Source organism: Crinia signifera, chromosome 4, assembly GCF_055691185.1.
Source record: "Crinia signifera chromosome 4, ASM5569118v1, whole genome shotgun sequence".
Classification (NCBI taxonomy): domain Eukaryota; kingdom Metazoa; phylum Chordata; class Amphibia; order Anura; family Myobatrachidae; genus Crinia; species Crinia signifera.
In genome coordinates, this window is record NC_139220.1 from 144643177 (window position 1) to 144666710 (window position 23534).

The 23534-nt window shown below is 40.8% G+C and overlaps 1 protein-coding gene across 2 annotated transcripts in view; it reads left to right on the forward strand.

The window, feature by feature from the left end:
* ADAMTS20 (ADAM metallopeptidase with thrombospondin type 1 motif 20) overlaps positions 1-23534 on the forward strand; it is a 243701-nt gene that overhangs the window by 71132 nt on the left and 149035 nt on the right. For both annotated transcript variants that reach the window (XM_083182669.1, XM_083182670.1), the window contains 7 exons: positions 2906-2989; positions 9499-9623; positions 10866-10906; positions 11541-11646; positions 15343-15489; positions 17516-17657; positions 17949-18053. In XM_083182669.1, coding sequence (XP_083038795.1) covers positions 2906-2989; positions 9499-9623; positions 10866-10906; positions 11541-11646; positions 15343-15489; positions 17516-17657; positions 17949-18053 — 750 coding nt within the window. The remainder of the gene's footprint in view (positions 1-2905; positions 2990-9498; positions 9624-10865; positions 10907-11540; positions 11647-15342; positions 15490-17515; positions 17658-17948; positions 18054-23534) is intronic.

The following is a 23534-nucleotide window of genomic DNA, read 5'->3' on the forward strand; positions in this document are numbered from 1 at the left end:
TACCCGGAGCAAACCCACGAAAGCACAGGCAGAATATACAAACTCTGCACAGTTAGGGCCATGGTGGGAATCTAACCCATAACCTCAGTGCTGTGAGGCAGTAATGCTAACCATTATACTGTCTGTGCTGCCCCAACATCCATCAGAAGCCCTGCGGCGTAATTTTGAAAGCTTCAGGGTGCCGATGCCTGAATACTGGCTGCTGGCATCCCAATAGCTGAGTGTGTGTGGTGAGCTAGGGTCATACTGGTGAAGGGGGAGGTAGGTTTGGCCAATAGTGTGGGGACTTTGGGTTAAACTGTGGGGAGGTAAAGGCTAGAATTAGGCTATGGGGATGGAGAGAGTTAGGGTTAGACACTTCGAAGGAAGGGTAAGGCTGCCAGGCATGGGGTTAGGTTTAGGCAACAGGTTGTTGGGTTAGGGTTAGGCACTAGCAGGTAGAGTTAGGGTCAATAGGAACTGCAATAGAACCGCTTGCAAAGCTATTTTAAATAGTTTTCTGTTTCTATTGTAACTCATGTTTACTAATAGTCGATTTGAAACTCGGGCAAACATCAATATTTTCAGTCGAACCCTAGAATGAAGGTACCTGGGTAATACATTTCATGTGACTTGTTTTGGCCGATAGGAATGGTTTTAATTACTTTTGTTGCTTTTGTGTCCATTTTGAATCCCTTTTGAGAATTTTTTGAGTACATTGTTGGTTCTATTGAGTGAAGAGCACATTTAGAACTTCAAATACAACTTAAAATAGTAATCAATGTGATAGCAAAATGGAACAATAAAGTCTGGTGAGGAGACACTGCAGAGCACTTGAGAATGGTGGTGAATGGTCTCATAATTAAGCCCCCGACATGGGTAAAAAACCCACGATTTGCAGGCGTGTGGTGAGATGGGTGTAGCTAAATTACATGGTCCAGTCATTTATCTCCACCTCTTCCCACGGCTCCCATGATAGATGGTGAATTTAGCTCCACCTCTTCCCACGGCTCCCATGATAGATGGTGAATCACATTTAATCCTGCCTGCTTCACTAGGAAGCTGGTAGGATGGGGGAGAGCCACCAACTCTTCCGGGGCTGTGGGGGACTACCACAAAAACTATGAGCATCCCTCAACCCCTGGGATGATAGGCAAGTATGGGGCAATGCTAGCAAGTTTTTCCAAATAATTATGGAACAACCAAAACCCAAAAGCATTTTTCTTGGTGAGCACAGAAACATTTTCTGTAGGGTCATTTGTTAGTTCCATGAAGCAGTATTTCTCTACCACTGCCTTATTTCTCCTAAATATCCCTACTAAAATCTACTGCCTGAACTGCTCCCAATAATAAATTGGGCTGATGTTTACTAGTGTATTTACATAAGCGTATTTAACTACTCATTTTAAAGCTCTGTGAGAGGTCTACTATACTTGTTATATACCGTATTTAAATGATTACATAGATATTACCTGCTAATCTTACTTATCACTTGTTTGGGTGTCTATCGCTTGTTATTGGGTGTTAAGTGTTTCACCTAAGATTGCTTTGAAATCCAGCATGGATCGCTCTGTGTGTATGGCCCCCGGCAAAGGTGATGGGCGGTCCCGCACAGCACTATTGGCTGACTAGATTTATACGGCATGCAGTATAAATCTAGTCATCGCCAGTGTTCTCTCAATTGAGAACAATGGTAATGACAGATCACTCAGCACACAGCGCTGCTGAGTGGTAATATATTGCTCAGCAAGGAGTCTCAACTTGCTCCGTGGCATTACACCCATCTGCAATCTTAAAAGTACCTGTGCCATTCATACAGCACCCACATAAACCTGCCCCAAATCAATTAAACCAGTTGCCTGCAGTTTGCACATTTTCACCACAAAAACGACATGTCATTATTGGACAGTTTTAGAGAATGTAAAAATACTTTAGAATAATTTAAGATAAAATAAAAATCTGAGTGACTAACGATTAGGGAGGGTGTCCCAATGGTTCTGAACCAAACGGGTTATTTAGACGTGATTGCTGGGCTGCAAATTTGCAGGCCGACCAATTATCAAGTAAGTGTTTGTGGGTGTCAGCCAACCATTTCATACCTCCCAACATGACCCTCTCCAGGAGGGACACAATGCTCTGCTCCTGGACTTCCCTCTTAATGCATGATTACCCTCTTCTGTGTAGAACAGGTCAATTGATAAGAAAGGTTCTTCAGCACAGGTGAAGGCAATTATAAACTAAGATGGAAGTGCAGGAGCAGAGCAATGGGTCCCTCATGGAGATGGTCATGTTGGGAGGTATGCATTTCCTGGGAGTGTCAGGAAAAAAAACCCAAGTCTCTATGTTTTTAACATAAAATAGGGATTTTCCTCAACTTTTCACATGCTGAGGAGTTGGTAAAAATATGAAGATAAACGAGGGGCATTCAATCCTCGTTTCCACCTGTCGGAAACATTCCAACAGTCTGAAAACACGTGAAAAACCTACCGAACCACGTGTGTGTTGTCCCAAAAAAAAAAGGGCTGCGGATTCGACAATCTAGCAGCTGTTTTTGACAAAACAGATATGACTATTTAAAAAGTGGAATCTGCATGAGGGGAAGATACCTGAAAATGTCCGTCTTTGAATAGGTGTGTGCCAATATTTCTGACTGTCAGAAATATTGGTACACTTTAAATACCAGATTATTTTGGACTCTTGTCATTTAGGTACAGTTACAAACAGCATGAACATTATTTAATTTCACCTACATAAATAGCATGTCACATAGACTTCTATTATGTGTTTTTCAAAAGGACTTTTTCCAAATGAGAAAAGTTTGTTTTCAAATCACTGTACTGATTTTTTTTAAATTAAGTTTTACAAACAATAAACCTCAAAAAGTATTTCTTTCACTTATCCTTTTCTGATTTTCTTTTTTTACTAGGTTGCTGCTATTTATAAAGATCCAAGTATTGGAAATCTCATAAATATCTTAATTGTAAAGCTCATAATAATTCACAATGAACAGGTACAGTATATATTATTGTAATTTCATAGTTTCATATTTTACAGTTATGATTGTGGGTCAGTCCTTAAATATTCATGTACTTCAATTTCTGTCAAAATATAAGGCAACATTTAATATGTCTGACAGCGTGGACAAAGTATGATGAAATACGATATGTAGGTGGTCAAATGAACTGATACTTGCCAATATTCCCAACTGACAGTGGTTCTTTTACAGTGGTGAGAAGACTGCAAACAATGGGTGAGATTTAATAGGATGAGAGATTCAGAAAGTGAGAGATTTTGTGAGAAAGCTCCAAATTTTTTAAAGAGGCAATCATTTACACTGCAAAAATCAAACTGGTTTTGCAGTGTAAATGATTGCCGCTTTAATAAAACTGGAGATTTCTAACCAAATTTCTGAATCTCTCATTCTATTCAATCTCACTCATTGGGTCCCATTGGGTCTGATTCAGTACCGATCGCAAAAGCGACCAGTACTGCAGTTTCAGGATTGTCATGAGAGAATAGATCCTGCAATTGCATTGCTGCATTGCAAATGCCCCAGCCTGATTGACAGGCAGAGACATTTGCTGGAAGGGTGGGGTAGAGGTGGCCCGTGTTCTGGAAAGCGAGGGGTCATGAGGCCAAGTACAGTGTCTGGAAAGCTGTTTTACTTGGCCTCACAAGGTCCCCTGCAATTTCAAGCCTGCATAAGGTCAGATTTACTCAGGGTGCAGTCACAGCTGAACATCACGACCAATGGTTCATCCTGAACTGCGATTGCATCACAGTTTTATCTATCACAAATGCAGAAAGTAGGTGTCACAAACTGAAGTACTGTTCTACCTAACTCAGGAATTGGCGTGACCTGACACAGGGGTACGAAGTCTAACCGTGCCAGGAGTTTTCTGCCAGTAACCCCACCAATCGGGATATGGGCTTCTGCGGCGCCCGACACGTCGGTCGCAGCCCCCTGGTCAGGTTTCCCTTGTGAGTTAGTATAAGTACTAACGAGGGTGAAAAATGGAAGTGTGGTCAGGTAGCCGGGTCGACAGACAAAGCAGGTACCAATGGATAAGGCAAAGGGAGTCCAAGGTCAGGCCGGGTCATACACAGGAAAGCACAGTTCGCAGTACACTAGGATGAAGCTGAAGAATGGTCACTAGGCAAGCAGGAGAGTGGTCAGGAAACAAGCCGAGGTCAAATACAATAGTCAGGATCCTCAAGGTAATGGATAAGGCACAGGAATGCTGGAGCTGTTGTGAGCCCGTACTCTGGCAGGGATTGACTGCCAGAGACTGCTTTATAGGGAGTAAATTGCTGGAGTCTCACAGGTGCCTCAATCAGTGAGAGCTGAGCATGTCTCACTCAGGTGTTGTAATCAATTAGCAAAGCTCACACCACACAGAACTTCCTTGCAGCATGGAGCAGAGCTGAACTGACAGGAGAAGTCACAAACTAGGTAAGAACAAAACAATACTTGAATGTTGTGACAGTAGGTGGTTATTTGCACCTCCTTCTGAATGTGCATTGATAAGGATCACCTATGCTAAGCTGCTGTGAAAACCTTGGCATATATACGATCCAACCTAAAGGGTCATACTGTCGGTCGTTATTAGTCAGTTGTGGTCATTGTCAAGTGTCAGTTGTGGTCATGGTCTTTTACCATGATGGCCATTTATTTCTGCATTTTCAGTCTTGGTGGAAAGTAAATTCTCACAATTTAATCACAGCTTCTATGCAAAGTTAAGTCTACTAATAAGAATATGTTTTATAATCAAGATGAGCAATGTTTATTGCATCATGTTAATAGTAATGTACACAAACATGAACAAAGATATCAACAATCACGCAAAAAAAAGTTAGGGTAAGCTTCGGGCTCGGTGTCTCGCTGCGCTCGCCACACTATATCTAAGATCCATGAGATAAAAAAATCGGGTCCATCGCGTTGATTGTATGCCTTAAGTACCTTAAACTTAAGGCATACAATCAATGAGACGGGCGCCGTGCTAGGAAAGCAGTACCAAAGTTAGTATTGACTGGTTGCACTGAGAGTCCTATAATTACACATATAATATAACTTTAATTCATCATAATTAATAAAATTAATAAAAGTTATATTTTACGTGTATTTATATTTTACTCAGTGCACCCAGCCAATACTTACTTTTTCTTGTGTGGTATTTAGTTCAATTATGTAGTGGGTAGCACCTCCAAAATGTAATGATAGGGCATCATACCCCATCATATCTATATTATGTAGAGATAAGATAGTCCTGTGCATAATAGCTCAGACTGGTGTGGGAATCATCTGTGTATGTATGAACAAAGAGATACTCATATATACTCAGGTAAAGGTAAAAGTCTAGAAATTATATTTTGCAGTCCAAAGAGGGAAAACCATCCAAAACATGTGTGTATGAGCCAGCCATGCAGTAAAAGTGACAGTACCGTCTATTTCTTGGTGATGTCATTCATATTTTAATCTCCTATACAGCTTGTTTAGAAAGCCAGCTGGCGGATAGCTATGAGGTAAAGGAAACAGTTACAGTCACATTACATAGCTAAAACCATGTTTTTGGTTTGCGATCTGCATAAGAGACTATCAATCAAATCATAGTAGTTTAGTACCGATCAACTGCATACACTATCTTTCATCTAGCTCTTACAGAATGAGGCCTTTTTCAATAGGTAACAGGTTTTGGTTATGCACACATGAGGCATGCAAATGATTACTCCCAGGAGGAGTGATACAACTACAGCATGGGTCCTCAAACTGCGGCCCTCCAGATGTTGTGAAACTACAAATCCCAGCATGCCTTGCCACAGTTTTAACACTCCCTTATAGCAAAACTGTGGCAAGGCATGCTGGGATTTGTAGTTTCACAACATCTGGAGGGCCGCAGTTTGAGGACCCATGCTGTAGTTGTATTACTCCTCCTGGGAGACCCATGGTCGACAGTCATTAGGTCGACACAATTAGGTTGACACGGGAAAAGGTCAACATGGGTCTAGGTCGACATGGGAAAATGTCGACATGGTTCTAGGTGGAAAGGTCATTAGTTCGACAGTGTCTAGGTCGACACTCAAAAGGTCGACATGTGGTTTTTCACAGTTTTTCGGCCTGAATGTAAACAGATTCGACATGGGCACAGTTTAAAGTGCACCGCATCCGTGCTGTGCTCGCGATGCGTCTGGCACGGTGCCTCGCTACGCTTGGCACACTATTTTATTCTCCCACCACGCCCTAGTGGATGATAGGGCATGAAATACCGCCTGTCGGCACATGTCGGCTCAAAAAACATTGAAAAACCCCATGTCAACCTTTTGACTGTCGACCTAGACATTGTCGAACTAATGACCTTTTGACCTAGAACCATGTCGACCCTGACCCATGTCGACCTAATGGTGTCGACCTAATGACCATCGACCATCATGCTGTAGTCCAAATGACCGCATCCCTGTTCCTATTTACACAAATAAATAATGAGTTTCATGCAAATAAATGGTCGTTTCTTGACATCCTTGCCCTGGAGGATGAATACAAAGTAGTACATCTGTTATATACAGTCTATGAGGGGTATTCAATCTCCCACAGCCATCTCCCGATGGGGAGATGGCTGCGGGGCCCTATTCAATGCTGTTTTCCCCGACAGTATTGACCAGGGGATCTCAGCAGAACGGACCCGACTTCACAAGCAGTCAGGCTCGTTCTGTCAGGAAGTGATGAGCTCCCTGCTGCAGCTCGCCTCTTCCCGGCTGCAGCTCATGGCTGCAGCAAGACATTGAATCCCACCTGTAAATTCTCGGTCGGGCAGACCGAGAACGGGACAGGGTCACCGCTGTCGGGCCAGCACCTTTAAAGTCTGTCAGAACTCAGAGGCTTACAGTACTTCCATGGCAGTTCCTGGTGGTATTCCTGTTTAGTGCGGCTATTGCAACAGAGAGCGTCAGTGGCTTGGGAGCGGGGTCCGAGTCCTGTGTCTGCCTGTGCTGGAGCACACTGAAGAGGGGAGTTTGAAGCAGGTAGTGGCTGAGTCCTGGTCCTACATGTGTCTCCTGTACAGGGAACTGCCTTGTTGGAGACCAGATCAGCCTTTAGCCACAATGCCAGTGCTTCAGGTTACTTGCTGCTGTAAAATGCTCAAGCTCTGTGCTCCCAGATTAATCTTTGGAATCCCTGTTCAGCTGTTGCCATCTGGTGGTCTGTTCTGCTTCTCAGTGCTACTCCTAGCCCACCAATTTCTGCAGTTTGCTACAAAACCTGCTTCATAGAGGGGTTCTGGTTTTGGCAGTCCATCTTCAGTGATATTCAGCTTCAGTCTTAAAACCACAATCTCCAATTAGTCACAGCCTTAAAGCCACAGTCTCCAATTATTCTAAAGGTGCATACACACTGTACAATTTTTTTGACCAATTTGGTTGAAAGACATTTCCATTGAACCCAGTGTCCTGGACGAAAGATGTTGACAAAAGATATTGTCAACAAACAAACGATGAATGATGATGCGCATACCCGCCAGTTGTTCATCAAGATTGTTTGTCAACTGTGCATGCAGCTCAATTTGAATATCTTTCAAAAAGAGCCTATAAACTGTAGCTAGATCTATCTTCTTTCGTCTGTCGTCAATATATTTCGTCAACATCTTTAGTCCGTGACACTGGGTTCAATGGAAATGTCTTTCAACCAAATTGGTCAAAAAAATTGTACAGTGTGTATGCACCCTTAGTCTACAAGCCACAGTCTCCAATTTTTCACAATGATCTTCATCTCCAAAGCCACAGTCTTCATTCTTCACAGTCTTCAAATCATCACAGCCTTAAAGCTACAGTCTCCATTTTTTCCAAGAAATCAGGCACACGGCGATGATGCTCGTTCTTACACCGATGTTCCTTTTTCTCTTGCAATTTATGTGGAGAAGAAAAAGAAAACAATGTCTAGTACGTCTATACTTTAGATCATACTTTAATGGATATATGATGGGCCCAGAAATGCGTACCCTCACTCGCATATAGAGAAATAAAAACCTGTGCGTAAAGGTATCTTTTAACCTGGTTCACACTTTGTGGTAACAGCAGTGGTTCCCTCCACCAGAAGGTATTAGACGGACGTACCGTACTCACATAGGATATACTTGCATGACTCTTATAAAGGTATCTTATATTCTGATCACTGGTATGGCTCCTATGTAGCATACTCTTATTCCATACACATACACTCCTGGAGACGTGCATTGACCACATGCGCAGAAACTGCACCACCCATAAAGTTACAGTTCACAGTAGTAGGCACCCCTCTTCACCAACGCATTTCGATAGGTCCTCCTATCTTTGTCAAGGAACCTAATACCTTCTGGTGGAGGGAACCACTGCTGTTACCACAAAGTGTGATCCAGGTTAAAAGATACCTTTACGCACAGGTTTTTATTTCTCTCTATGTGAGTGAGGGTACGCATTTCCAGGCCCATCATATATCCATTAAAGTATGATCTAAAGTATAGATGTACTAGACATTGTTTTCTTTTTCTTCTCCACATAAATTGCGAGAGAAAAAGGAACATTGGTGTAAGAACGAGCATCATCGCCTTGTGCCTGATTTCTTGGAAAGATAGACTTAGGAAAGGACTGTGTGGTGGTCCTAATTTGAAGGCATGGCAGAACGTGCTAGGTAGCGCCTTGGGACTTTTTCTTTTTTTGCTTGTTCACAGTCTCCATTTGTTCACAGTCTATAAGCCACAATCTTCAATTCAATAATCTTCATCCTCGTCTCCAAAGCCAAAATCTTCATTCTTCACAGTTGTAAAACCATTATCTTCAACTCCTCTGAGCCTTAAAGCCACAACCTTCAGTTATTCACAGTCTTCAGTCATGACCTTCAATTCTTCACAGTGTTCTACATCGTTGTTCACTGACAGGCCTCAATTCTTCAGACTGCAAGCACAATTCTCATTTATTCTTTGCATCTTAATTGTAGTGTACGTTTATTCTTCATTAAATCTCCTGAACTGTTCATAAGAGTTCCTCATCTTATTTCTTTGCAATTCCTCTGGTGAATATCACATGAGAAAGCACTACATACGTCCATCCAGTTTTAAACCCACTCTACGTACCGCTTCCACAGGTGCTCATCGCTCGCCAGTTGCTCAAACTCAGCCTAGCTTGACACAGTCATTGTTAAAGTAATGGCTGCCGAATGCCTTTGTCTATAGATTTTTTCCAGTTCGTTAATCTGGCCTCTCTCTATGTAGTGAAGCATATTTTTGTGTATGTGAGTGTGTGTGTGTTATGTTACTTTGTTTGACTGCCATGATCCTATATTAACATGTTCTATTAAAAGTGAAGTTTCAGATATAAGTGTCCTAAAAGAAAGTACTGTACTGTTTGTTTTTTTGTTGTTGCCCAGTGTTGTTTTTCGATGGTACTCATATCCACATCACAGGTAATGTTTCAACCAATCTGATAAATGTTTTAATTATTATCTTACAATGTTGTTTTATTTTTTTAATTTGTTGTTATTTCAAATATCAGGATGGACCAGTAATCAGCTTTAATGCCGCTACAACGCTTCACAACTTTTGTGTTTGGCAAAGAACACAAAATGTGCCTGATGATTCTCATCCATCTCACTATGATACTGCTGTTCTACTTACCAGGTATTATTTGCCAGATTGTAGCTCTGTTATGTTTCTTTGGTTTAATGGAATTTTTATTGGAAATTACCATCTAAGCTTAACATTTTCTATAGTTGTGCGCACACAATAGTGCCTTACACATGGACGTAAATAGATTCTTGCACTGAACAATGGGTTTTACAGATGTGGAGAATGCGGTCTTTGTAAATCTTGCACAAGTCCAACATCTAAGATTACAGAACTAGAAATAAATGGCAAGCAGATAAACATTTTTTTAGGGGTTTTATAATGTGCATACTGTTTAACATTACTCTGTAAGCATAAGTGTGAGCATACTTGCAGTTTCCATACTAAAGAATCCATGGTGTGTGATCACTGCACTATTATAAAGATACATTTATGTGCATGCTTTGGTAAATGTAAGCCTTTGTAAGCATTCCATTTATCTTTTATATTGTGGCAGTGTGTGAAATCCACCTACAGTATATCTTCATCCACATGGTGGAGACCTCTGTTGTGGACTACTAGAGTTTTCTATATACACCATATATCTGTTTATATGAACTTATTTTTTCCTTGGTTCGTGTTTTTACATGTAGAATGGGTTGATGAGCTGAGCACTGAGTCAGAGTGGTCGGAGTTAGCAGCGGTACCAGCAGGTGACCAGCCTGACAGTATAAGCATGCGCAGTCTAATCCCGAAATTGAAATCCCAGTGTTTTGGGGGCCAAATCCCGGGATCCCACTGATCCCGGGATTGGCCACCCTAGTATTATGTTCTTCATTCATCTATTAAATAGATTTACTGGACATGAACTCAATTGAAGATGGAGTAGTCCTCTTAATTTTTTTTTATCCCATATGTATTACATACAGTAAAATTATTATTCCAGAAGTATTATATAATGGCCACAATAGTAATATAAATAACAATAGAACCAAAGTACAAAGCTTCTCTAGCCTTGTTTTTTAGTACTGTATATGTACTGCTAATACATACTGAAGGGAAAAATAAGGAAAGCTCAAAATGCTATTATGCAGTATGTGAACAGTGTTCATTGTAAAAGTTAGGTTCTGTAGTATACAAGAATAGATAGACTTTAAATGTTTTATATTGTATTTCAAGTTTGGACATTATTCAATGTCCATTATATAATGGACGGTGCAGATTTATTTGTGGATTCTGAATTAATATGACTCACCAGTGATATTTATGACTGTTATTACATATTTTCACAACTTAAATAATTTCTCTTTTCTACAGGGAAGATATATGCAGGGCCAGTAATAAGTGTGATACTCTAGGTAAGTATCTCTATTAGATCATCCATATAGTATGTTTTTTTTGGTCAGTGTACAGCAACAGATTGGGATGTTAAACCAGCCCAGACGATTTCTAGAAGTAGTCCTCATAGAGTTGGGGCTTTTCGAAGGGGTGAGATGCCTCCTTAGAAGACTTGATTCTGAGATGGACTTTGTACTAATTCTATTATAATGCCTTTCCTCGGTGGAATGGCTGGACTGGGAATTTAAAGTGGCCCTGGAAAAAAATTCCAAAACTTTTCCCCATTGTGATCCTGACACCTTCTACCCACTAACACACCTACATCAGCATGCCACCATCTATCTCCGAACACACCCACTCCAGTTTGTCACAGTCTAACCGCTACTGGGCACAGGCAGCCACAGGGGTCTTCTCTGCTTTTTTGTTGACTTGACTGACTTGAAATATGTACTTTGTTCTTAGGTTGTTAAATGACGAAAGTAGGGTGGATACTGTATTTGATTGGAAGAAGCAGAATGTGTTTAAAGGTGGTTAAAGTGATTTGCCTTTTATAAAATATCTTATAAACAAGGGTTAGAAAATAGATAAGTAATGCAAATTGATTAAATTTAAAAAGTGATCTAATATTGACATGTTTTTATTATGGTTTCACAGGGTTAGCTGAACTAGGTACAATGTGTGACTCTCATCGGAGCTGCTCAATCAGTGAAGAAAATGGGCTAAGTGCTGCATTCACCATAGCACATGAACTCGGACACGTGTAAGTATTATCTACATTTCAGTCTTATAAAAAATCATCAGAAAATTGTTGAGTTGGTTATTTAAATAAGGCTTACAAACATATTTAAGTATTTTATTGAAAAAAAAAAAAAAATATATATATATGCAGTATTCTTAGGGGCTGTCTAGCACAACCCTCCAGTGTACTGAACATATGAACAACATTCACCTCTCTAAAGGTAATAGATCCCCAGCAGTGTGACCCATACCTCCTTTGTCCATATGATGACATGGAAATACCCCCCCCCCCCAATTATTATTATTATTATTGTTTTTTTTTATATGGCACCAAAAGGGTTACACAGCGCCTGACAATACGTAGATGAGCAAAAAAAAACAAGAAAATTGTGATTTACAATACAAATGCAAATTAGGACAAGTACATGGTAAATAAGACAGTTGCAGTAGCGGACACTGATGCTATTTTAACAGTGGCAGAGAACTACAGTATTCTTAGAAAAGCACATGAGCAGAGGGACACTGACAGTACATCTTTTAGTACCATTACTCACGGCACTATATGGACTAAAGTATTTGGCCACACCTGTTAATTATTGAATGTAGGTGTTTCAAACAGACAGATTGCCACAGGTGTATAAATCAAACACTTAGCCATGCAGTTTCCATTTGAAAACATTTGTGATACAAAAGGGGTCATTCTGAAGATCTCAGTGACTTCAAGCATGGTACTGTGAGAAGATGTCACCTTTGCAATAAGATGGTTCAAAAAATGTAATCTCTGCTTGATATTCCATGGTCAACTGTAAGCAATATTTTTAGAATGTTAAAAAATCTAGGAACAACAGCAACTCAGCCACGAGGCAGAAGACCATGTAAAATCACAGATCGGGTCAATGCCAACAAGGCACATGGTGCATAAAAGTACATAGCTTAAGAGTTTCAAAAAGTTCCACTGGCATTAATGTAAGCACAAAAACTGTACAAAGGGAGCTTAATGGAATGGGTTTCCATTGCCTAGCAGCTGCATGCAAGCCTCACATCACCAAGTCCTATGCCAATGGATGGAGTGGTGTAAAGCACACCAACACTGGATTGTGGGCAGTGAAAACATGACGAATAACCCATCTCTCGCAGTCAAATGAGTCTGGGTTACGCAGATGCTGAGAGAATGTTACCTGTCTGTCTGACTTCATATGCGTACCGTGAAATTTGGTGGAGGAGAGATAATTTTTAGGGTTTGTGACGGGTATTCCTAATGCTTCAGCATACCAAGACATTTTGACATTTCCATGCTTTCAACATTGTGGCAAAATTTAAGGGAAGGCTGCTTTTCTTTTCCAACATGACTGTGCCCCAGTGCTCAAAGGAAGGACTATAAAGACATGGTTTGATCTGTATGGTGTGGAAGAGCTTGACTGGCTCACACAGAGCACTGATTGCGAGTCAGGCTTTCTCACCCAGTATACATGCTGTACAGATTGAATGGGCACAAATTGCCACAGAAACACTCCACAATCTTGTGGAAAGCCTTCAACAGTGTGAATGATGAGCAGTCCCTCTGCTGCACTCACAGAGATCAGCATAATAGTGCTTAGAGATGAAGTGTCCCAGTGATTTATTTTGTACTGTGGAAATATGGTAAATATTTAATGGTTCCTTTCATTATCCTTTAAAAAAATATAGCCAAGAAATGGGAATAATTTAAAAATGAATTTCTTTACTATATATACATTAGATGATATGTTACCATCAGTTAAACTAGTTATGAAGAATTCTGTAGCTGTGTGACATTAGTTTAAAAGTATTATATTATTCAATCAAAATATATCAATCTTGGATAAATAATGGCAGACGTACTGTAAACGAAGAAGGTACAATAGACGTGTTAACTTAGGCAAGACCTTTGGGTTTTACTGACTGTTCTGATTGTGCATAGATAGTTTATGGATACAGTATGCTTTGATTTCACAGTTGCAAAGTTTTCATCCTGTCATTCCTTAATGTAAACTTAACATTACCGTTTTGCATTTAGAGCCATGTAAAAATTCTAAAAATGTAAATAGTCACTGAGTGCTAATTGTTTTATATTCGTAACATATAGAAATGATAATACACCATTTTTGTCAGGCCATATATAAAGGACAGCTTTTATTACAGCAAGAATAGCTTTTTAGGTGAAGCAGCTGTGAACTTTAACAGATTTCTTCAGTGGAAGGAGAACCTAAAATAGATTCCCCAAACCAGGGAATCAATAGGAGACCACAGAAAATGGAACAATCATAGTGCAGCAGCAGCATCACCTTCAGACTTTTAAAAGGTTTTAATTTGATTGTACTTAAAAAGTAGAGACGATTTAAACAGCATAAAACAACATCCAATGGCACCACAGCATTCACAATGGTACTTAGCAGTCCCTCAGGGAATCCCACACGGTCCCAGATAGAGGATATATGTCATCTGTCTGTATCCAATAGCAAATGTCTGTGTCCAAGGTAAAACAAATGGGCTTTGAGAGATCTTGAAAAGTCGAGAGAGATAGAGAGAGAGAGAGATGTGGAGTGGGAGGAGAGGAGAGATAAAGGGATAAAGAGGAGGGAGATGAAAAACTCATAAGCAAGAGTGGGGAGCGAAAAAGTATAGCAATTGGGGGAGGGGTTGAAAGACAGTGGAATTAGTGGTGATGGTGGAAGTAATTGTTTTGACAGGGTGACATGGTAGGTTAGTGCATAGCAAATTGGCAGTGCAATTTCAAGAAAACATTCTTATATATTAACAGGACATGTTGGTAAAACACAATCGATTAAATGGCAGTATAGAGTTGGCAGTGCAGGTAATGGGGATGTCAATAAAATATCAGTATATGGTTTGCAAAATATTGGAAGGAGAGGATAAAACAGTAAATGTGAAATGTATTTGTAGGTGACTAAGAATGTCCAGCAGTAAGTGGATATGAGTTACTGAGGTGCCATTAGACTAAATTATTTTATTTTAAAAAAAATCTTTTATATTGAGACATTGCTTTACAGGGTAGATACATTTGAAGGTGTACATTGTATTAACGTATTGTTCATTCTAGCACCCGCTATCTTACCAGTGCTAATATACAGACCACACTGTGCTAGAAGCACTACAGCAGACAGTGACACCCCAGGCAGGGAAGAGGAACTGCATGGGTTGTCAAAGGTAGCGGGTGCTAGAATGAACACTATAAACGTTGCATGAACGTAGTATTTCAATATATGTCCTATAATTATTTTGGGTCCAGTCATCATTCAGGTCATAATAATAATAATATCGAATACAGGTTGATGATTAATGTATGGAAACATCAGTCCAGGGGGACAGGAGGATCTTGAGCAGCTGCCCTAGTAAGATACCATGTAGTTGATTTAAAGCTATCATGTATCATTTGTCTTGTGTTGAGAGGAAGATTTGGTATGTATGAATCCCATAATAAAAATAAATTTTCCACACGTTTACCCCTGTCCCATTAGACTAAATTAAACAATACAGTAGCAGCAGACAGGTAGGAAGAATATGTAAGGGGTGGTTGTGCGGAACGTCAAAGCTGAGATGATGATGATGGGATGCTCCTAAAGCACCTGATTAAATTAATTTGACATATTGTCAGTAAATTTTGATTGTTTAAATTTGATTTATGCTAAACTTCATATATATGCCGTAAATCATGATTGTTTGTTACTTTGTGTTGAAGGTTTAATATGCCTCATGATAACAGCTCGAAGTGCAGAGACATGGGAGCTATAAATGAATTTCATGTGATGTCTGCAGTTTTAAGTTATGACACAAACCCATGGACCTGGTCTAAATGCAGCCAGAAGTATGTTACAGAGTTCCTTGAGTGAGTAATGTTTTTCCTTTGCCTATTACTTAAATATGTTTTTTCATAACATTTTATAGGAACACACAAAAATAAATAAAAAAAAAGAAACATAGGAAACAGGCACAGTGGTTATTATCACCATTGTCTCAAAGGCCCTTATTCTGGTTGGTGCGGTAATGTCCGCGTGCGGTCGGTCCGCCGATGTTTTGTGTCTGCGCATGTGCAGAGGCGTCTCTGCGCATGTGCGAGCGGGGCGTACGGCCAAATACCGCATGAAATGTGAACACTACGAACAGGGGGTGGAGAGGGGCGTGAAGGGCTATTTGGGCTCATTACCATATGCATACGCCCCGCGTTTCATGGGCGTTCCCATGCAAACGCTGGGCGTACGTATGGTAATGCAGTCGTGACGCACGTGTAGGGGGCGGACATATGACATCGCCGGATGTCAGCTGCCCGCCCAGATCCCTGCTTTTGCACGGAAAAATGTCCGTGTGGTCTGAGGTTGCGGGAGCTGCCTGGCCACTCGGTCCTGCATTCGATGGTCTGTGACCATCGAATGATGGGGGAGGTTCCCTGAGTTGGAGGAGGCGTATTCCGTGAAAAATACACGTGCGGTCCGTTCGGCCAGCTTCTTACCGCGTACGGACGGAGTTGGCGATCCGTATGGAAGGCGGGGTTTCGCACGCACGGTCCTGGCCGCATATACGGATCCGGCCGCACCGATCAGAATAAGGGCCATAGAGTCTATGTCATGAGTGTGATTGCAGCTCTGTAAGGCCTTTGTATATTCTCCTTGTGTTTGTATGGACAGGACAGTAGAGAGCCTGGCCGTACCCAGGTACTTTTCAGGGGTCATGGCCTAATCACAGAAGGCCGCTGAATAGTGCTATGATCTGATGCTTGTTCCAAATACTTGTGACTGCTCTGCTCTCATCGGACTGGAGTGAGTATAAGAAGCCAGCTCTATAAATTGTAGGAGACGTTCCCAAGATGGAGGTCCATCCTCCAATGTAGGAACTTGCAGGTTGTGGTCTATCAAACAGCATGCAGTCAGATGTAGTAGTACATGTGATTTATGAGTCAACAACTAGCATGGACTTTTTCAACCAAAAGAAAAATGTCTACAGATATGGCACTGTATATTATGCTAAATATTGAACAGTCCGTGTTCTGGATAATGAGCAACTGTTTAACACATTAATAATTCCAGCAAAGCAACCCTAATATACAATCAGTTTGAATTTTATATACTGTAGGCTCTATATGAATGTATTTACATCAATATGGGTCAAAATAGGTTTGATAAAAACCAGTCATTTATCAAGTAATTTTTGATGCTATGTTTACACATGATAAATGTATCTAGTGAGAACACCAGTTGAAGTTGCTGCATAAGTTTAAATTGTGTGTAGATAATTTTTATCTATGCACGGGGTTAGAATACATTTTAATGTTCCACAATCCTGGGTTCTAGGTTAGGTTGGCAATACCACTTTTTTTCTGTGGCTTCTGGTTTATACTGATACATCTGACGGCCAATCAGACACTGATTAATTTCTGAATTCCTATTTTTTCTTGTTTTATAAGTGTCACCATGGCTTCATCCTTAAGTTTGGGACATTTATATATCGATACATTTAGAGAATAACTTCTGGGTGTGGCTGATCAGCCCAATTAACGCTGCCTAATTAACGCTTCCTAACCTAAAATATGGATGCCTTGGTCTTTTTCACCCATGAATTATATGCAATATTTAACCTGATCAAAATCCACACAACTGTACTTGCTAGAGGTACACAGTGTTTATCTTTACTCTTGTGAGCGTGTTCCTGAATCATGAATTGTGACATTTACCTATTCTATCAACTGATGTCTTTCTGTCTTCTGACAATCTAGAACACAACCTTACTGATGGCCATATTCACCATAACACTTTAAAAAAATAGACTTGTGCTATTTGGATCCTTTGGACATTTTTTTTAAATTTCTTTGCTATATTTTAAATCTTAGTATGTTTATTTTTTTTCAATTTTCCTTACAGTACTGGCTATGGGGAATGTCTGCTTGATAAGCCCACTGGACGGGTTTATGATTTTTCCCATCAGTTGCCAGGTGTAATTTATGATGCTAACAAGCAATGTGAACTGATGTTTGGCACTGGTTCTCAAGTATGTCCATATATAGTAAGTTCTTTTTTGGAAACATATACTTTAATTGAAACTTCACTGAATGTTTAAGGAATGGTATTTATTGTAATGTATTGCTTTACCATTTTATATATGATTTTCACATAGCAAAGTGTTTCAGTTTAGAAAGCATCATAATGGTCCCAATAAGAAATTGCGTCAACCTGACAGCAGCAATCATTGCGTTCACATTAAATAATAAAAATACACTGTATTCAATGCTCAAACGTTTTATAAAATTATAAAAGAAAAATTTTACAAATAATGGTCTGCTTTATTATCAAACAGAAACAGTGCAAGCGTTTGTGGTGTACCAGTACAGAGGGAATGCATAAAGGTTGCTTGACTCAACACATGCCCCCAGCTGATGGAAGTGACTGTGGTCCTGGAAAGGTATAACTCTAAAATTGTCTGTTTAAATAATGAGTTCTTTAGACAGGATATAAGGATAAAGGTAAGTTTAGTGACAATAGGTATATAATACCAACTTTTCATGTAGTTCTGAAGGGATCTGATAATGGGGATTATCCAGGGATTTAGCTTAATGCTTTTATTTATATATATATATATATATATATATATATATATATATATATATATATATATATATATAAAATACTTATTTGGTTCAGCCCAGCACTCACTGATTTGCAGTAACCACCCCGGGTGCTTTCTGGATGAAATTGGTAGTAGTCAGCGGCGGTACAAGCAGCGGCACTCCAAGGATTTTTAAAATGTGCTTTAAGGGTGCTCTGACGTTTCGGGGTTGCGTGACTCCGTTTTCAAGGAATAAAATAACTGCTATTTTGTTCCTTGAAAATGGGGTCACGCAACCCCGAAACGTCGGAGCACCATTAAAGCACTTTTTAAAATCCTTGGAGTGCCGCTACTTGTACCGCCGCTGACTACTTATATATATATACAACTCTCTATTTGCTTGCACTCTGTGGTCACAATACAATCCATCCAATAGGAAAGGCACTCCAGTAGTTTTTTTCAAAAAAACAAAACTTTTGTCAGCATTGGACATCACCAAATGTACATTTTCGGGGTCAGCGCCCCTTCCTCAGGGTATCATCCACAATAACACGAGCAGCAGTGTAACAAACATACCCCCCAAGGAATCCCGTGTTAAATACCTCAGGTAGCCTTCATACCTCCTCCTCCTCCGCCTTTCAGCGCCAGGACCTCTGTCACAGGAAATCATGGACCAGAGCTTCCGGGAGGAGCGGTATCCCATTCAAGCAACTGCTTGCACCTGCGCTCAGCTCTGGAGCGCCATGCATGCGTTCCAGCTGAGTACTTCCACGCTCCACCCGGCTGTACTGCTTCCTAATGAGTAACTGCAGCAGCACTGTCCAGCAGCTCCTTAGCTGGAGGGGGGGCAGAGGCACCTAAGGGACATAAAAGTGGAAAAATACATAAACTATGCACAAGATATATACAAAAGCACAAAAAAACACAGTGAATACATTATTAATTACAATGGAGCAAAAATATAAAGCAGGACTATGCCAATCAAACAAGGCTATTCCAATTGAGATTTTCATTAAGCCCCATGGGGTTGATTGTTTTAAGCCTCAATATCCATGGAGACTCCCGGAGCAACAGAGTTTTGGCTCTGTCACCTCCCCTAAGACTAAGGAGGACATGATCTATTATGAAGTACCGTAGGGCTTCTAAAGAATGTCCAGCACTTTTAAAGTGCCTGGACACTGGTTGGTCCATGTCTTTGCCCCTTGATGTGAAACAGATGGCTGAACGATGGGCAGCCATCCGCTCTTTAAACTTTCTTGTGGTCTGTCCTACACAGAACAAGCCACAAGTGCATACAATTATATAGACCACAAATGACGAATTGCACCCTAGTACATAGTGGATATCATAAACTTTGTCACAATGAGGATGTTTGAATGTTCTGCAAGTAGTCATAAATTTGCAGGTAATGCAATTCCTACAACTATAACACCCTGGCGGTTTCACGTAAACATTAGGAATTGATTTCGGGATGTTGTCCAGAATATCAGCCTTTACTAATCTATCTCTTAGGTTTCTGCCCCTCGTATATGCAATCAGGGGTCTATGATCTCTAAAGGCTGGCAACTCCTTATCAGTTTTCACTATAGGCCAGAGTGCTTTAGTAGCCCGATGTATAATCGGGCTGGAAAGAGAAAATTTGTTCACCCAAGGAATGACTTTGTCTGTCTTACGCACTTTGGGCTTAAGTAATTCCTCACGGGGCATATTCAACTCCTTGTTTTTAAGTTCCAAAAGACTATGATGGTCATAGCCTCTGTTCAGGAATTTCAGAACCATTTTATCCAATTCCGTATTGAGATGGTCACCACAGTAAAATCGTATAGGGGGCTTAAATCGCATCGCATCGCTGTGCATAGGGTGTATGGCATGCGATGGCATGCGATTACAAATCGTGCGACTTAATATCGGGGGCGCGGTCATAATACACAAGTACTATATATATATATATATATATATATATATATATATATATATATATATATATATATATATATATGAAGAGAAGGGGGTTGTGACCCAATCCTGCGCTTATAGGTGAGCAGCACTACTCTTAAGACCCCGCCGCTAGTGGGAGTCTGATGTAAGGGATGAAGTAGGAAGGTGTAGAGGTGCGCTCAGAAGATGGTTTCACCAGTCCACAAATTGTAAAAATACAAAATATTTATTCTACACAGTAAAACAATTTAAAATACATTTGTTTGGAATTGTTTACAGAGATTTTCGGTGGATCATTGTAGTTCAATACAAGACTTCGATCATAGGTGCAAAATGGTCATACGAGAGGGCTCTCGTATGATCATTTTCCAAACAAATGTATTTTAAATTGTTTTACTGTGTATAGAATAAATATTTTTTATTTTTACAATTTGTGGACTAGTGAAACCATCTTCTGAGCGCACCTCTACACCTTCCTACTTCATATATACAGATGGGTCAGGTCCCATCCTGGCTGGCGGGTCGCCAGAACGTCCGCGCTGGCGACCCGCCAGCAGCCGCGCCAGCGAATACACTGAAACGCGCGTGCGTCTCACGCGCACGCGCGTCTCAGTCCCCGTCGCCAGCGCGACGGAAACCCTGTCCGTCTCCGTCTCCGCCTCAGGGAGACGGACAGGGTTAGGGGGGGTTAGGGGGGGATGCGGGCAGGCGGCGGGGACCCCGGGTTACCGCCGGCAAGCCGGCGGGGACCCGGGGGAACGGATGGAAGCGCCGTCGGAAGGGGACGCACGCCTCTCGTGCGCGCGCGTCCCCTTCTCACCGACGCCAGCGCCATCCCCTGCCAAGATGGGACCTGACCCATCTGTATATATATATATATATATATATATATATATAATAGAAAGAACTCACAACAGCGGCACTCAGCAGGAACTTTTCAGCGTGTATTTTCAAAACCAAAAACCAACGTTTCGGGGCCCGTGGTGCCCCTTTGTCAAGGTTACCCACACCTTGACAAAGGGGCACCACGGGCCCCGAAACGTTGGTTTTTGGTTTTGAAAATACACGCTGAAAAGTTCCTGCTGAGTGCCGCTGTTGTGAGTTCTTTCTATTATTCACTGTACCCGGAAGGCACCCAGGCAGCTGTACCCCGTTGGGTGAGTGCCAGGCCGCCAAACCAGTTTATATATATATATATATATATATGTGTAGAGTACAATGTCAAACAGGCAGCTGCACTCCACGGCTTGATGTGTGCAAAAAATTTATTCCAACGTTTCGGGGCGTATTCACCCCATTCTCAAGGATAAGGAACCTGTTGTGTGGTCCACGCTGTGCTTCACCCCAAATGGATGCCCTTGTTGTCTAACTCCTGAGGAAGGTCCTATATGGACTGAAACGCTAACGTTGAGTACCCTTCTTTATACTATGATGTCTATGTGAATACAAATACACAGCTTTTTATTTTGCATCAAACAGTCTGGAGAGTGTGTCTTTTTGGTCTTTATATAGATATATAGATATATATATCCGGAAATAATGGGCGTCACTCCTGGGCTTGTGATCAAAAGTGAAGTTTATTTGCGGCTACATATTGGTGGACATCCATCCACAGGGGAAGGCATCCGGGCACACTGAGACGGAGAAGCGGGGAGTTCCGGACAATCAAGCAAGATTATGTGTATATATATATATATATATATATATATATAATCACCAATATATTTCTCAGAAGAAATTTCTTATATTGAATGTCTGTAAAAAAGGAAATGGGTACTTGTTTAGTTTCACGGCGGCAGCGTCTCAGTCGCAGCAGCATCTGTGTCCCCTTGTGGGGCTCGCTTCGCTCGCCCATGCTACGCTCGCCACGCTATCTAAAGTCAACTCCATGCCAACATGGATAGTGGGGGTATGAACCAATTCACGCTGGCATGGACTTTATTTTAGATAAAAAAGGGAGTATACAGCGCTAGGTTGATCTGAATAATAACCAATCACAATTGTGTAAAAGAATTATATCAATACATTTATTATACAATATAAAAATACATTAGAGAATTCTCTAAAAAATAAAAAGTATGGGGATAATGTTGAATAAAAAGACCCGTTGGGGTATTAATGGACAGTCATAAGCATGCATATATGCTCCAGATTAAAATAGAATAGGCAGTTAAAATAAGCCAAGTTGTTTGGATATAGTTACCGACGGTGGAGGTTAAATGGTGAAACCTCATAAATTTGCCAAGATGCTGGTTCCGGTTAATTGCCCAGTGTGTGGATCCAAGTACCTCAGATGGTAAGGCAGGAGTGGCAGATGAGATGGTATATGAGGCACTGTCAATATCACTGCGGAGGAGGTATAGACTGTGGAAGCACAATGGTGGAGATCTGGTCCGGAATGTAAATACACCGACGGCGAGAGCTGGAGCAGATAGATGTAAAGGCTCTTGATTGAGGCCTTATAAGTGGTGGGGCTCAACGCGTTTCAACGTATCAAACGTCTTCATCAGGAGAATTCTCTAATGTTTTTTTATATTGTATAATAAATGTATTGATATAATTCTTTTACACAATTGTGATTGGTTATTATTCAGATCAACCTAGCGCTGTATACTCCTTTTTTATCTCTTTTTTGCTTAATAGGGGGCCTTACACACTTCCTCATACAGCAGCTATAACTGCATTCGTGGTTCACCTTTCTCTTTTTCCATGGACTTTATTTTAGATAGTTTTCCAAGCACCGAATCCGGAAGTAGCGGGCGGCCATGCTGCCGCCGTGAAACTAAACAAGAACAATGAAATGTTATACTTTCTTTGTCAGCCCAACTCTCTTGCCAGCAAGGTATCTCCCAGGCAAATATTACAAAGTGGACTGGGGTTTCAAGATGTGCTGTTCCAATTCTTTAGAAGAAGCACAAAGGGCCTTATTCTAGTTCACTCTTTCTGACAAAATCCTTCTTAGATGGACAAAACCATGTCCATGAGTTATTTTGTTTCTGTGCAGGGTAAATACTGGCTGCTTTATTTTTACACTGCAATATAGATCTCACTTTCAAGTAAACCCCACCCAAATCTAATTCTCTCTGTACAACATACATCTGCCCCACCTGCAGTGCACATGGTTTTGTCCATCTAAGAAGGATTTTGTCAGAAAGAGTGAACTAGAATAAGGCCCAAAGTGACGGGCAACATTAAGGACCATAGCTACAGTAGTTAGTCAATTAAACTTAGTGCATCACATTAAAGACAGATCATGCTTACTTACCTCTGAAATAGGAAGACATCTTGCAATGCCATCAGCTCCGAACTGTCAGAAACCAGAATAACTCTTGTACACCCATCTACTCTTCGGAGAGGTCTGTCCATAAGTTATTTCCATGATAGATGTGTGGCTAAAAA